The following is a 14255-nucleotide window of genomic DNA, read 5'->3' as shown; positions in this document are numbered from 1 at the left end:
CTGTTCTCATGTTAACAGTGTCTCAGGAGTCATTGCTCTCCTGGAGCGAGAGTTTAACTCTCTCAGTGTGGGCTCATAGGTCAGGTCTTCCTATAGGAGCTAAATATTGCTGTTGACTCTGCGGTTGAGATAAAATGTGCTCTCAGCTTGCTCCAGGCTGTCTGTATTTGGTTGTGTTGCTTGTATCTTGTTATTTGATCTTGCCTTCTTTGGCTTTGGGATTTTATTCTAATTAAACACATTTGCAAGTTAATTGAGAAATTCATTATCTACACATAACTGATCTAGTCTAAATAATGCTCTTTCTTAGCCCAGACAGCAACTTTAATATCACCTTAGCACTGAACTCAATCACAATTCTTATTTGCTTATTTTTATTATTGCTCTGCCCATCTCAGATTGGACCAGAAGTCCTTTTGCCATGACGTAGTTTACATGTCATGCATTCTGAATGTATTACATTCTCTATTCGCTTTTTTACGTTCACATAATTCCAAACATTTTTGGCCATTACAGGTTGCCATCTCCAAAGGAGGAGATGACAGCATTCCTCTGCATTTGAAATTAATTTTTTATTTTATTTTATTTATTTTTATTTTTTTACCTTTTTATATTATTTCAATAAATTTAATTATTTTTGTTGTTGTTGTTCATTTATTTATATAATATATTCAGGTTAGCACGGATTCAAACAAAGTGATTGGAATTGAATACTTTTACACGTACTGTTCAAAAAGAATTATTTAAATTAATTGTGTGTGTGGTTGTCTAATTTCATTGTGACAGCCATAGGTTTAGTGTTGTGTTGTGCTGTAGGTGTGGCAGGTGTGTGCAGGCCTGGGCTCTGGAGACCACCTCATTTTTTGCCAGCCCCTGGCGAGCTCTGATGGAGCTGCCGCCAGCCAATCAGCAGGAATCCCATCACCAGTATGGATTTAATCTGCAGACTGGCACACGGAGGAGGTGATGGCCCTTCTGCTGCTCTTATAGGCTTCACCCATCGACTTAGATGCTACCTCAGCATCCTTAGAGTCAGTCTAGACTTCATATTGAGATTTATTATGTTATTGTAGAGCACTGAAATAGGGTAATTGAAATGCCAAAAAATTGATATGTTAAAAAAAGGTTCAGGAAGGTACTGTTTGAATTAATTTTGTGGTTGTGTAGTTGTTTATGATTAAGAGATTTCTGAGGAGGAGCTGAGCAAAGCTTTACACACATAATACATGCATTAGTGCCACATGCAGTCAGAGATTACTATGTCAACCGCTGCTCTTTCATACCGGCGAGGGAAGGTGAATGCGTAATCTAATGCTTCCTCTCGATAGAGTGTGGAAATCCCTCTGCTGCTGCCTGCTTGTGTGTGTGTGTGTGTGTGTGTGTGTGTGTGTGTGTGTGTGTGTGTGTGTGTGTGTGTGTGTGTGTGTGTGTGTGTGTGTGTGTGTGTGTGTGTGTGTGTGTGTGTGTGTGTGTGTGTGTGTGTGTGTGTGTGTGTGTGTGTGTGTGTGTGTGTGTGCGTGCATTCATGAGATTGTGCCATGGCTCAGGACTTATTAAAATGACTGTAAACAAAAACACAGCATTAGTGCTAAGACCCCGCTCTTCTAGTCGTCTTAAGGGGTGTGGCCTCTGCGGAGCAGCCCAAATCTCATTAACGCTTCTGTCAAAGCGACTGTGCGTGTGTATGTGAGACAGCTGGCTCAACACTCCCATGCTGTGCACACACACGCACATCCAAATGCATATGCCCTTTACACACACTAGCTCAAGGTCTGCCGTCTCTGAACTGCCAGAACATGGAGTGTTTACAATTAACCTACATTCATCATATCACTAAAATAAGATTGTCTGTATGTTTCATTCATTTATTTGATTGGCTTTCTCCTGTGTAGTGTCATTTTCTGGGTATAGGGTTTCAGTTTTCAGCATTGAATGATTTTCAAAATAAACAGGTCTTCAAGGTGCTCTGAGTTTTTTAGCATGTTGCTATGCATTTTAGTTTATAGCTAAGGCATTGCTTGGTGGTTGCTAGGGTCTATTTTATTAATTATCACAATTTTTTATTTGTGTCTATAATATTTTTTTTGTGCCTAGATATGGTTCAGGTCCTTCCTCCAATGCAAGTCTATTGCAGGGGTCTTCAGGGGTTTGTGGCAGTTCTGCAGGGAATCGATCTCAAACTACTAAAGTCATATTACATCATATTTATATTATTAGTCACATTTATTTAAAATTGTATTTATTTATTTAAAAAAAAAAAAAAAAAAAAAAGAACGTTCACTAATTGTGAGCAATATAGTGTTGCTTACTGTAGCCATAATGCATAATGTGCTTGCTATTTCTTTGGTTTGAACATTAGCCTTATTTTTACTAGGGGTGTAACGATACGCTCAGGTCACGCTACGATACGTATCTCGATACGGAGTTCACGATATGATACATATCAGAATATTTTGAACAAATTGAAACTGAAATTCAAACAAGATTTAATAAAAAAACATGAACAAATTTCAATAATTTTCCTTGTACATACAAGATCACATTTCAATAAAATAAATAAATATAAAATGTTAATAAAAACCTTCTGTATTCAAATTAACAGTTGAATAGGGCTGTCTGTCACTGAAAAAAAGTTAAATTTAACATGAACTTAGAATTATGAATAGGGGCCGTTCACATATCGCGTCTAAAAACGCGTGGAAGGCGCGGCCGCACCGCTTCTCCTTCTTTCCAAAGCGCTTGCGCTCCCGTGGCGTCGGTCGTTATGCAACCATGAATTGAGCTCTCCAAGAGGATCAGGATGTTTCTGCAAAGGATAAATGATTTCTAGCCCTTGCATTAGTTTTACTACGAGATATATTGATGGAGATAAGATATAAAAACCACCATGTACAGCTATGATCAGCTGTTCAGCTGAGCTTTTGATGTTTTGTTACGGAAAGGCCATAGCTGATCGGTTGATTCTTGTCACACGACCTGCATCGCGCTTGCGGCATTCTGAGAAGTTGAGAATTGCATGCGCGGTGCGACCGCGTTGATCCCATTATGAGCGCGCCTGCCACGCGGCTACATTTGAAAATAATAACTGACTTGCACGTGGAAAAGACGCAATATGTGAACGGCCACTACAGAACTTCTTAAAGCAAATCATCGCAAGCGTCTTTTGCTTTTCTGTGAGCACAGCTGTTGCTGTGCACTGCGGTGAAAGAGAGCCACGACTTTTCTCATGCGACCATGCAAGAGACTGACATGAGAAACGTTTAAACCTGCTTGCAAGATTCAATGTGTGCCCGAAACACTTACTGAACTAGAGAGCTGATTGAGACACACCATCTACGATAAATCGTTACACCCCTAATAATTATAGTAATTTAAAAATGTGGTAGCATTGGATCTGGACAGGAAGGATAACTCTGGGACTTGGAAGGGGTGTGTCGCGATTCTGCCTTCTCACATCGCGATACAGGTTTGTGGACCTGCGTATCGCGATTTCGGTTTCATATCCCATATCGTTACAGCCCTAATTTTTACCAATGCAGCAATATCTGCCTCATGCGTTTTTATATTATCGTTTTGTTATATGCTCTCGTTTTGATTTTAGTAAGATCCCTGTTCATATTAAAGGCATTGTTTGACCTATTCACTGGCATGTAGTGTGGATGAAATTAATGAGGCTTTTTGAGAGCTGATAAGGTCAGAATGTTAGATATGCTCTGGTTCCTACATTATTTCTCTGGGTTTTCTAGTTTGGTCATCAGTTTTGAGAGCTCATTTGTTATGGTCCGACATTAAGTGAAAAGGTTTGTATAGCTGGTTCTTACTGGAAACCAGTGTACAGTCCACTTGGATGCTTCAAGAACACACTGTGTGCGCTTACTCAGCAGACTTGCAGCAACCTCTGCTTATGAGCCTTTTGTCATGGAATAATCAGCTCTCCTGTAGAATCCCTGGATAGAGACACAAAGAGAGAGTGATGGCTTTGATGAAAGCCATTTTCTGTCTGTCATGTTGTTTCATGTACAGGCTAGCTGCAGGGAAGATCAGACTCCTTTTTCTATTTGTACAAAGGTTACCAACTTTCAAAGCCTGCAAAGGGACTCATTCTGTAGTCCTGTGATGCCATGTTCTGATACATGATGGCAGATGGATATTAAGCAAAGCAAATCCACACACCAGAGGCAGTGAGACAAGATATACCCACAGGGGCTCATCTGAGTCTGATAAGACTGTTTGTTTACTGAGGAGAGATGCACTGGGTTTATGGAGTCGATGTGGGAGGGGTACGGGATGCTGTCTTGCTGGCAGTGGTGATGTGGATCCGGAAGCAAGCACTTAGCGGAAATGATGTTAGAGGGAGATGACTCTCCTCCAAAAAGGAATGAGGTAATGCTGCTCATCTCTTCTCCTGCAGCTCATCTCCTCCTTACTCACTTTACACATTGCACACACATACTGCCACCGCCCTGCCTGAGATTTATAGTTTGACCTTTGATGAGGACTTGCTCTTGAGCTTCAGATTCAGTCATGTGGTCCAGAAACATACAGTTATTACAGATCAAATACATCAGTAAATTAGCTATTAGATATATATAGTGTGAAATTTGTTTTATTTTTCCCAAATTCCCCCCCAAAAATTCTGGATTGTATTTTATTTTTATTTTTTTAATGGTTTAATTGAATTTTAATAATCAAAAATGATGTCTTATCAATCGAATAAATAAAACTCTATTACATTTATTTAATTGATTTTGATGAAACTAAAGAGATTGAACAACAAGCACCTGTGTGACGGGGTTATGAGATAGCCGCAACTTTAGTTTAAAAGAATACAAAGACATTTTTATTAGTCATAGCTTCTGGAGAAAAATGGCACAGACACTGGACAAAGATGAAATGTTCTAGTGGGCGTTTGTCATCAGCCTGTGTTTGCACACATTTTCAAATGGAGTATACTTTGAAAGGCTTCTCATTTGACGGTACACAAAAAAAAAACGAAATATACTTTGGGCATTAATCTAATGAATGAATAATGCTTTAATAATTTTATTTATGTTTTAAACCAAAAAGAGCAATTTTATTTCATTTTTTGCACAACAGAGATTTACAGTTAGAAATTAAAACATAAGCTAAAAATTGTGTGATTGCATGATAATCCTCAAATGTTTTAATAAGCTATTATTATTATTTATTTGAAGACAAGTACATTCTACTGTACCATAGTAATACATTTTTATCATAATTTCTTCAAGATAAATCAAAGGTTTATTTTGGTGGGTTTTAGTGATGACCTCTGAGTCTCTGTCTGTATCTATTGATATATTTATCAAATGAAATGGGGAAAAAATTCTGGTAAAGTCAAATTTCAGAGCAGTTCTGGAGATGTTGTGGTTCATGTAGAGTGTCCTCACGTAGTAAAATTGCAGATGCTGAGAACACCACAAGCGTTATGCATTATACAGTAAATTCCATTTTTATGGCTGGACTCTGTGATTCCGTCTGCGTCTTCCACAACCTGGCCACTGTCGGATATTATAAAGACTCATTTTCTCAGATCAATGACTTAACATCCATTTTTATTAAACAAAATACATTACCAGGCCATTTTATTTTTTTGTCACACATTTTCACGTCCAGCATATAATCATAGATGCTGATTGTGTTTGAACGTATAAATGTGCCCATGTCGCCAAAAATGCTGTCAACCTGCAGAGCTGCCTTTCTTTTAAGACTTTAGTTAGTTTAAGGAAACCCTCTCTTAGGCCTGGGACACACTAGGCGATTTTCAAATCTTAACCGATTTTAAAACTGTGGGAGACCACAGACATAATGACAGTTTCAACCGATTTTTAGCATTATAATCCTCTGAACTAGGGCTTGCATAGACTAGTCGAGTAGTCAGTAGATCGACTACTTCAACCACTAGTCTGCGCTATCGGAAACAATCAACTACTCGAGCGTGCATTAACCATAAATGAATTCAAAACGGACGTCACCAACAGACAACACGCATCAGATGTGGAAGTATTTCATCAAGGATGACAATAATATCGCAATTTGCCAACTCTTAGACTAAGACTGCTTTAAATGATTATATTGTTTTGAGTATACTTATGTAATTGTTGCATTAGGCTATGAATTAATAAACATTTATTGATAAGAACTATTTCATGTCTTTTCATTTAGAGTAGCATGAACCACTAGTAGTCGAGTAACTCGAGTATTGTTTTGATAAGAATTCAACTAGAAGAAATCTACTCTGAACACACACACTAGATGATTCGCCCGGACTGCTAAACCATGCGCTGCACCCCCCTGCCCCCAATCGTTTAGGGGTGCAAATTGGGCTTAAAATCTTCAAGTGTGTGGCCAGCCTTAATTAAGAGTGTCTTCTGTTCCTTGTCTTCAGCATCTCTGCCCTTGGGTTCATTGCCACTTTGCTTCTCTGCCTGCTCCTTGGTTTCTATGGAAACCAGCCCAAAGCCATGAGCACTCGTTTGTTCAGTGTCTTCTTTCCTGCAATTTTCAGTACTATTTCTTCTTTTTATTGGGTTTCAACTGTGCAGTTAGCAGTATCATAAAACATAGCTCTTGTGGCTGGTTTTAATTGGGATCTGGGAATTTGAATGACGTGTTCAAAAGTGGTTGGGCAGGTGAGTGAGGACTAGCATGCACCCAAGGGTCTAAAAGTCATGGCACTTGAGTTTATCTCATAATAATTTGCAGTAATTTGTTATTGTTAAGAGACACTGTGCTTGCTTGTTTACTTACGCCAGCACTGATCTTCGGTACTTTTCTGTCACCACATCATCCATGATAAAACGCTGAAACGTCATCTTGTGGCCATCCTAATGATAACCTGAACATAGATTTAAAACACTTGACTGATTTCTGTGTAGTCACTTTGGTCACATACACACTACAGTTAAATATGGTTGTCACTTGACTTCGCAGTAGAAGACTTGTCTTTGTAGCTCTTCTTTATTCAAGCATTTATTAAATGCATCAAAGAAGCTCATAAGCAGAGTTTCACATGGGCTGCTTAATGTGTTTTGACAGATTGCACTTGCTGTTTAATGATTTTTAGTATTGTTTTTCTCCAGCACATACCTTACATTTACTGTTATATTCTTAGTTATATTCTTGTCTGTAAATGTTATGAATTTCCATTTTGGAAAAAATGTTTGTTGAAACACAACAGGATGAATAAAAGTAAGTGATTTAAAAAAAAATTATGTTCCTTGTTGTTTGGCTCTTAAAAAAAAATATTTGGCGCCTGTTTTTTTTCCCCCTATAGGAGTTTTTTTTTTTTTTTTTTTTTGTCTGGAGTCCTGGAAGTTATGTTTTCATTATTGGTTATAATTGAATTTATTTTGAACTGCTGCTGTTCATGTTTTTTGTATACAGCTGTACGATGGCAACATGATTTGCAAAATTGTAAATGAATCATTCTGTGACTGCTGTATACACTCTACACAGTATTCAGGGCTTTCACTCCTGCATTTAACTGTAGTTGTCGCTCCAAAAACGTTCCAGAATGTACATGGCCATAATCATTACCATTTTGTTTTGCTAAACTGCTCTGTTTGACTCACAAAGAAGCATTGTTGGTGAGCTGTGTCTCTAGGAAAGGTATCTGTTGAGCATGTCCCACTCAAAGCAAAGCAGAGTAGAGTCACACACACATATGTCCTGTTCAGCATTAAGCAGTGTGTGGTTCATTCCTGCCGTCTGTCACATGAGATGCCTCATTCCAACCTTGACTTTAATCAGAGCACCCTAACTGTCACAGACTGCAGTAGATATGGTGCTAGTGCTCTGTCACTTTATTGTCTGCCCCTTAGTGAAGTGGCCAGTTCACCAAATAGGTTACACACTGTGTATATATAATCATATCATTTATCTCCAACCATGCCACACCCAGAGTTTTTCCTCTGTCTATGTGTGCTGTTAGACTCTTTGTTGTCTGGTCTTTAGATATTATAATTCTTTTTGTCTGTCTTGATTTTGATCTTGATTTAAAAGTATATGTGCACAATGTGGCTGTCTCGCTGAAAAAGCATTTCCATATTGGGCTGTGGATCCTTCTGCCATCACAATGCCAGGAAGAGTTTGGACAGCAGAGTGGCATCTCTGACAGCCTTCTTTGTCTTCACTATCACCACCATCAATGAATATCTTCCGCTCACCACAGTCTTGCTGACTCCTCAGCAGCTCAGAATGTGTTGAAAACAGAGGTGGAGGCTTCCTTCTAAGAACTGACATATTCTTTCCCTATTAAAGTAAAAAGCATTTGTGACATGGCTGTGAATTCACAGCTTTTACATTGCAACTGGCTTGCATGTTCAAGGGTAGCTTACATTAAAGATTGTTGCGATATGCAAAGAAAAAATTTCACTGTACAAATCTTTTTTTGTGGATCCTAACATTTTTTTTTCCTGTAAGGCAGTTGGTTACATGCAGTCCTATTAGACAAGCCGCTTCACTTCACCGTCGTCTTCTCATGTTTCCTAATTTTTCCTAATTCAATTATTATTTGTAAAAAAAAAAAAAAAAAAAAAAAAGTCTCATTACTTTACATTTTACAAATTTTTAAGATGTGAAAGATATATTTTGCGGTATACGCTAGGGTTGTGCCGATGGACGATGATATCGATATGTGATGGCTGACCAACATCACAATGGAGAGACACCATCGTGATGCCACGCCCCCGCCCCGCTCCGCCCCTTTTATTCCCCTCACGTGCAACCTATTGGAAAACAAATATGTGAAAGTGGATGTGTTTTGCTGTTTAAACAACTTTATAATGATTGCGTTAGTTGAGCTATACACTTTATGGGCGTCGCCATGTTAGTTTGTGCCGCAGGTTCTGTTGGATTTACAACATCTTATATGTATTTAAACATCCGAAACCTAAAATAAACATTATCTGGTTGAAAACACTGCATATTTGTGATGTATGAAAAGTGCTGCGCGCATCCATCTCCGGTTTAGAGATGGACGCGCACATTTGAATTTGGCAATTGATCACGTGATGCACTACACTGAACGTTCTAATCACACTGGTGTGATCGTACGCGTCAAAGGGATAAATAAAGTAATAAAGTAAAATAATGAATAATAAATTATTTAATTATATAATAATGAAAAATTTAAATACACTCACCCCTCATCGTCCATCACGATGTTTTACTGTAAACATCGTCAACTGCCAATTTAGGGGACATCGCCCAACCCTAGTATACGCAAAATTACATATGGATAATAAACAGAGCCGTAGTTCACTGATAAGCTACGCAATATCGCGTTCATTATCGAAGACGATTCATCTGCGATAATGAACGCGATATTGCGCAGCTTATCAGTGAACTACGGCTCTGTCTATTAAATGCCGCTCCATTTGAAAGCAGGTGATGGCGATTTAGCGGTAATCAGGGAACCGGCTTTACTGACGAAATGTGCGTGACAATCACATACGATATATCGCCCAGCCCTATATGGAAACGGCTCAAGTGCGTATTTTTTAGGGATACAACAAAAGGGATGACATCATTACGCACACCATTTTATTTGTAAAAGGCCAATTGAATGGGAACAGCCTGGAGAAAGCAAATTTCGAAAACTTTATTTTTTATGCATCTTGACTTTGTCTAACAAAAACTGGATGAAAACTTGGCTAGTGACGCTCAGGATCTTTTCAGTCATCTCTCCTTACCCTCATGCGTGAAATCCGACTCCTGCTGCACTGTTGCGACTCTGCAGCTTGTGCTGTATGGAGCACAGCAGAAATGTATAACTCAATTTATAATTGTTGTTTGTTGTCCGAACAAAATGGTTTTTACTGTGGGCAAGAAATGTGAATTTACAGTGGGCAAGTAATGTAATCGGTAAAGACTGAGTAAAGATGCGCTCAAACTATCAACGACAAAGCAACACCCGCACATTTCAATAGAGCTGGCGATTTCCACAAGCGACAGTGACTGTTGGTGACAGGATGTCGGCACGTCCAGTGACACGACAAAGTTGAGAAATGATTAACTTTTATGCAAATGAAGAGCGACTATTAACGCAGCTTAACACCAACTTCTGCAGCAAACCTGTGTGTATTTATAATGTGTATATATGTACGTGTGTTTTTATTGTTATCGGTAATATTGCAAAAGCTTACCCTTTGCAACTGGATAAATCTAAAATAGTTGTACACTAATGCTCTTTTCAGGTTTTGATGTTTCTGTTTTGGATGACTTGTAATCAGATATACGTACTGCCTTCATAAATGTATTTTTAAGGGCACATCTTTGGGTCAGTACTGAAATTTACTGAGCAATTTGCATATCAGTGTTTTTTCCCTGCACCCTCTTTATCAAACCTGATTCACCATGAAAGCATACAGAGTTTTCCATGAGCAGTTGTTTTGTCTCTCATAATGAAATTCCAATGTACCACTGTCTGAATATGTGCTCACTCACAAGTTCTTTCAGTTGTGTCAAAAGCTCTTACTGCAGCTCTTTTCTTAATCCACAATCAAAAGCCTGGTTATCAAGAGAACTAATTAGGCTTTTCTTTGTTTTTCAGAAACCGAGCGATAGCTGATTACCTTCGTTCCAATGGATATGAAGAGGCATATTCAGTTTTCAAAAAGGAGGCAGAATTAGACATGGTGAGTGTGGGAACCCCCCTCCATTTAAACCCCAAGTCAAACCAATATTTCTTAATTTGAAGTATTCCCCTTTTAATTGGTGCCTCTGTATGAGTTTATGACTGACAGCGCACGTGCTGAATTAAGGCAGTGCAGAGATAATTATGATGTGTGGCAGATGTAAAACCCAATGCTCCCTCTTGTCTAAGCGATGGTTCACACTGATAAAGGGGACATGCTGAATAGTGTCTCTCCATTATCACAGGATAGACCAAGAGAATTACTGAAATTCAGCAGAAAACGGTTCTGCGTAATATGCCGCTTGGAAATGCGAGAGCTCTTGTTTGAAAACACTCCTGGTTGGACAGAAGATAAACTGTTTATTTGTGCAGGGAAGAAAGAGGATGAATTATTGATCAGATTTGTTGACCAAGAGGTGGTCTATGGTGCTAAAAGCTCCCTTTAATTAACCAGAATGCTATTAACATGGCTTCATTTAGCAGAAGAGATCTCATTATCGATCCTTCCAGCTGTTAAGATATTCTGAGAGGTGGCAGGGCTTTGTGACTTTAGGCATAGCTGTAGATGAAGAGTGGCTCTCTGAGGGCTGGAGGGAGCTGATGGACTGTCAGATGGGAGTGATTAGAGGCTGGCATGGCTGATGGGGCTGGTACATTGGCCGCCACACGTGGCAGAGGGTCCAGGCAGATGGCGGATCAGACCTCTGCAGAGGCTTTAAATGCCCCTTTCCCTCAGAGACACATGACACGACCCCTCTCACTCCACTTCTCATCACAGAAACGGCACCTGTTCTGCTGGACACCTCTGATATATTACTCCAAAAGAGCCTCTCTTTCTCTTTGTCTGCCACATCCTTTTTTTTTTCTTTTTCATCAACCATAGATCTGGGAGCTGTCTTGTGAAGCAAAATCGTGTGTACACAAGAACCTTCATATTGCTCTCCGGCTTGCGTGTTTAAAAACACAACCATAAGAATGTCTAATGTTAGGGTTTACACATAATTACTCTTGTTGGATTTTCATACTTCATTCACAATTCCACTTTATTCAGTCTAATTCTGAAGATTATGATACACAGCAGTAAAACCAACCACCATGGCAAGCGTTGGCTGTTCCAGCCTCTGATTTTCTTGTTCTGTATGATTAAGAGGAGAATAATTTATTATTATTATTTAAACATATGAAACCTAAGTTATACCTCCCATCCCTAAAGACATTGTTACTATTGTAGTTATTCATGCTGGTTTGTTGATTGGAGAATGCCAATGAGATTCATTTATGTTTCAAATTGAAAACTAAATGTGACTTACAGAAAGGTCTAGTTAGTGCCAGGCACCCTAAAGTTAATTTTTCACAGTGCAGTGTTTGTGTAAATGTAATCTTGGTAAGCTCTCTTTGTCTGCCAGAGATTAACCCATGTGAAGGGATTTAGAGGGAATTTACAGTTGCCACTGGGGTGATAGGTGTATGCTTCCCTTTTTGCTTAAGGCTGTATGAAATTCTTGTATTTCTTTAATGCAATGTGTTGTGTAAAGTTTCTGTAATCTTTTGTCTCCAGAATGAGGAATTGGATAAGAAGTATGCAGGTCTTTTGGAAAAGAAATGGACATCAGTCATCAGATTACAGAAAAAGGTTTGTGCATTTCATATTTAATGCAAATCCTATTAGGAACCATGGAGGCAGCCTTGACTCATTGACTATTCATGCTCTAAAATGGCAGAAGTTTGGGTTTAAAAAACGGAAACGCTGTGTTTCAGCTACAGCAACTGTAATCCAAAGTGTCACCATTCATTTAATTTGATGTGTCTAATGATTTTTACACATTGTGCCTTCTGCTAGGTGATGGAATTAGAATCAAAACTGAATGAGGCAAAAGAGGAGATTACTTTAGGTGGGCCAGTTGGACAGAAGCGAGACCCCAAAGAATGGATCCCCCGTCCCCCTGAGAGATACGCCCTGAGTGGCCACAGGAGTCCTGTCACCAGAGTCATTTTTCATCCTGTTTTCAGCGTCATAGTCTCTGCCTCAGAGGACGCGACAATAAAGGTGAGTTCTTCTGTATCTTCTGTGGCAGTACTGTGTGCATGGTGTACATCTCATACCCCTAAATCTGACCTTGCATTTGTTACATTGGTATGATCAAATCTTGATATACAGTGTGAAAATGGCCCATCAAATTTAGTCTCTCCTGCTTCGCTGACTGACATAATTGCAGCGTCTTGCCTTGAATGAGCTGTAAATTTGACATCAGGCAGCCACTGTCCTCCTCTTTTTTTTTTTTTCTTTTTTCTTGACTTGGTCATACAGGGGCTCTTGAGACACCCAATATACACAAGTCTGCACAAGCATTGTGACATTCCCGTGGTAATAAGCCCTGTTTCTGCCTGCCTGCTATTCATAACAGAGCCCAGCAACTCTACAGAGTCAGACAACCTAAGTCTAAAACTATATATAGCCACTTATTAAGGTTTTTTTTTTTTTTTTTTGCCAAGAGGGAAGGTTTTCACACTTTAGATCAGCCAAAAATTCAGAGATATAATATATGAAAGGCACACCCTTCTACATGTTCTGTTTTATTTTTGGAATTAGTCCCACAAAGGGTTTCTCTCTTTTCTCTTTTTTTTTTTTTTTCTCCCCCCTGGACTCTTGCTTTTTGAGTGATTCATCTTCTGCCTTAGTGCTGGCAGCTATGGCCACCAACCTGAGTCTGTGCCCCCTCCTCCTGTGCCCTAGTTTTGTACTTGGTGCTATTAAACCCTTCTCTAAAATCCCCAGTCCTCCTTAACATGGGCAGCCCTCAACCAGATAGCTAGAGCTAGTCCGAATATATTCTTTCCCATTCTCTCCATCCACATATTCATTGCTAATTATCAGGGAGCCTGAAGCTGTGTAGCCAGATGCTTTTTTTTTCTCACCTGTGCTAAGTGTAATATGTGGTAAGGTGACTATGGCAGGTCTTTTTTTTTTTTTTTACTTTCATGTTGATCAGCAGTTTGACAGCTTTCCTTTTTGCCTCTTGACAAGACTGAATCAGCCAAAGTTTGCAATTCAGGTTTGCAGTTCAGTTACAAGCACAATAATGTTTTTTTTTTTTTCTTTTTTTTTTCTCAGACTGTGATATTTTATACATGCGCATGAACATATGACATGCGCTCAAACATGCAGTCTTTTCTTTCATCTCCACAATTTATCTGAAACGTCAACACTATATTGTATTCTAAAAAAAAAAAACAACACTCTGTTCATGCAGCACTGCATGGGTAATTTCAGCATGCTCTTTTATTTTTCTGTTCCCTTTCTTTTGAAGCCTAGTTATTTAGTCTTGGTTCAGCCTCTTTTTCAAATAAAAAATGAAATGGTTTTTAGGGATGCACACTATATCAGGACTATATCTGTTATCAGCTAAAATGTATTTATTGAATATCAAATTTAATTGTGCATGCTGATTACCTTTGTTTTAACATTTTAGATTACCTTTGCTGATATCTAACATGCTCACTAACATCTAATACTCAAGTTGATCTTTAAAAACATAATTTTATAATTCTGTTAAATGTAATCTTTAGTAAATCTTTTAATTTTTAAAACTATTGCTTT

At 38.7% G+C, this 14255-nt stretch overlaps 1 protein-coding gene across 2 annotated transcripts in view; it reads left to right on the top strand.

The window, feature by feature from the left end:
• pafah1b1a (platelet-activating factor acetylhydrolase 1b, regulatory subunit 1a) overlaps window positions 1-14255 on the top strand; it is a 35516-nt gene that overhangs the window by 9119 nt on the left and 12142 nt on the right. For both annotated transcript variants that reach the window (XM_067365004.1, XM_067365005.1), the window contains exons 3-5: window positions 10574-10658; window positions 12216-12290; window positions 12498-12704. In XM_067365004.1, coding sequence (XP_067221105.1) covers window positions 10574-10658; window positions 12216-12290; window positions 12498-12704 — 367 coding nt within the window. The remainder of the gene's footprint in view (window positions 1-10573; window positions 10659-12215; window positions 12291-12497; window positions 12705-14255) is intronic.

Source organism: Chanodichthys erythropterus, chromosome 17, assembly GCF_024489055.1.
Source record: "Chanodichthys erythropterus isolate Z2021 chromosome 17, ASM2448905v1, whole genome shotgun sequence".
In the NCBI taxonomy this organism is placed as follows: Eukaryota; Metazoa; Chordata; class Actinopteri; order Cypriniformes; family Xenocyprididae; genus Chanodichthys; species Chanodichthys erythropterus.
This window is presented reverse-complemented; position numbering and strand designations above follow the sequence as displayed.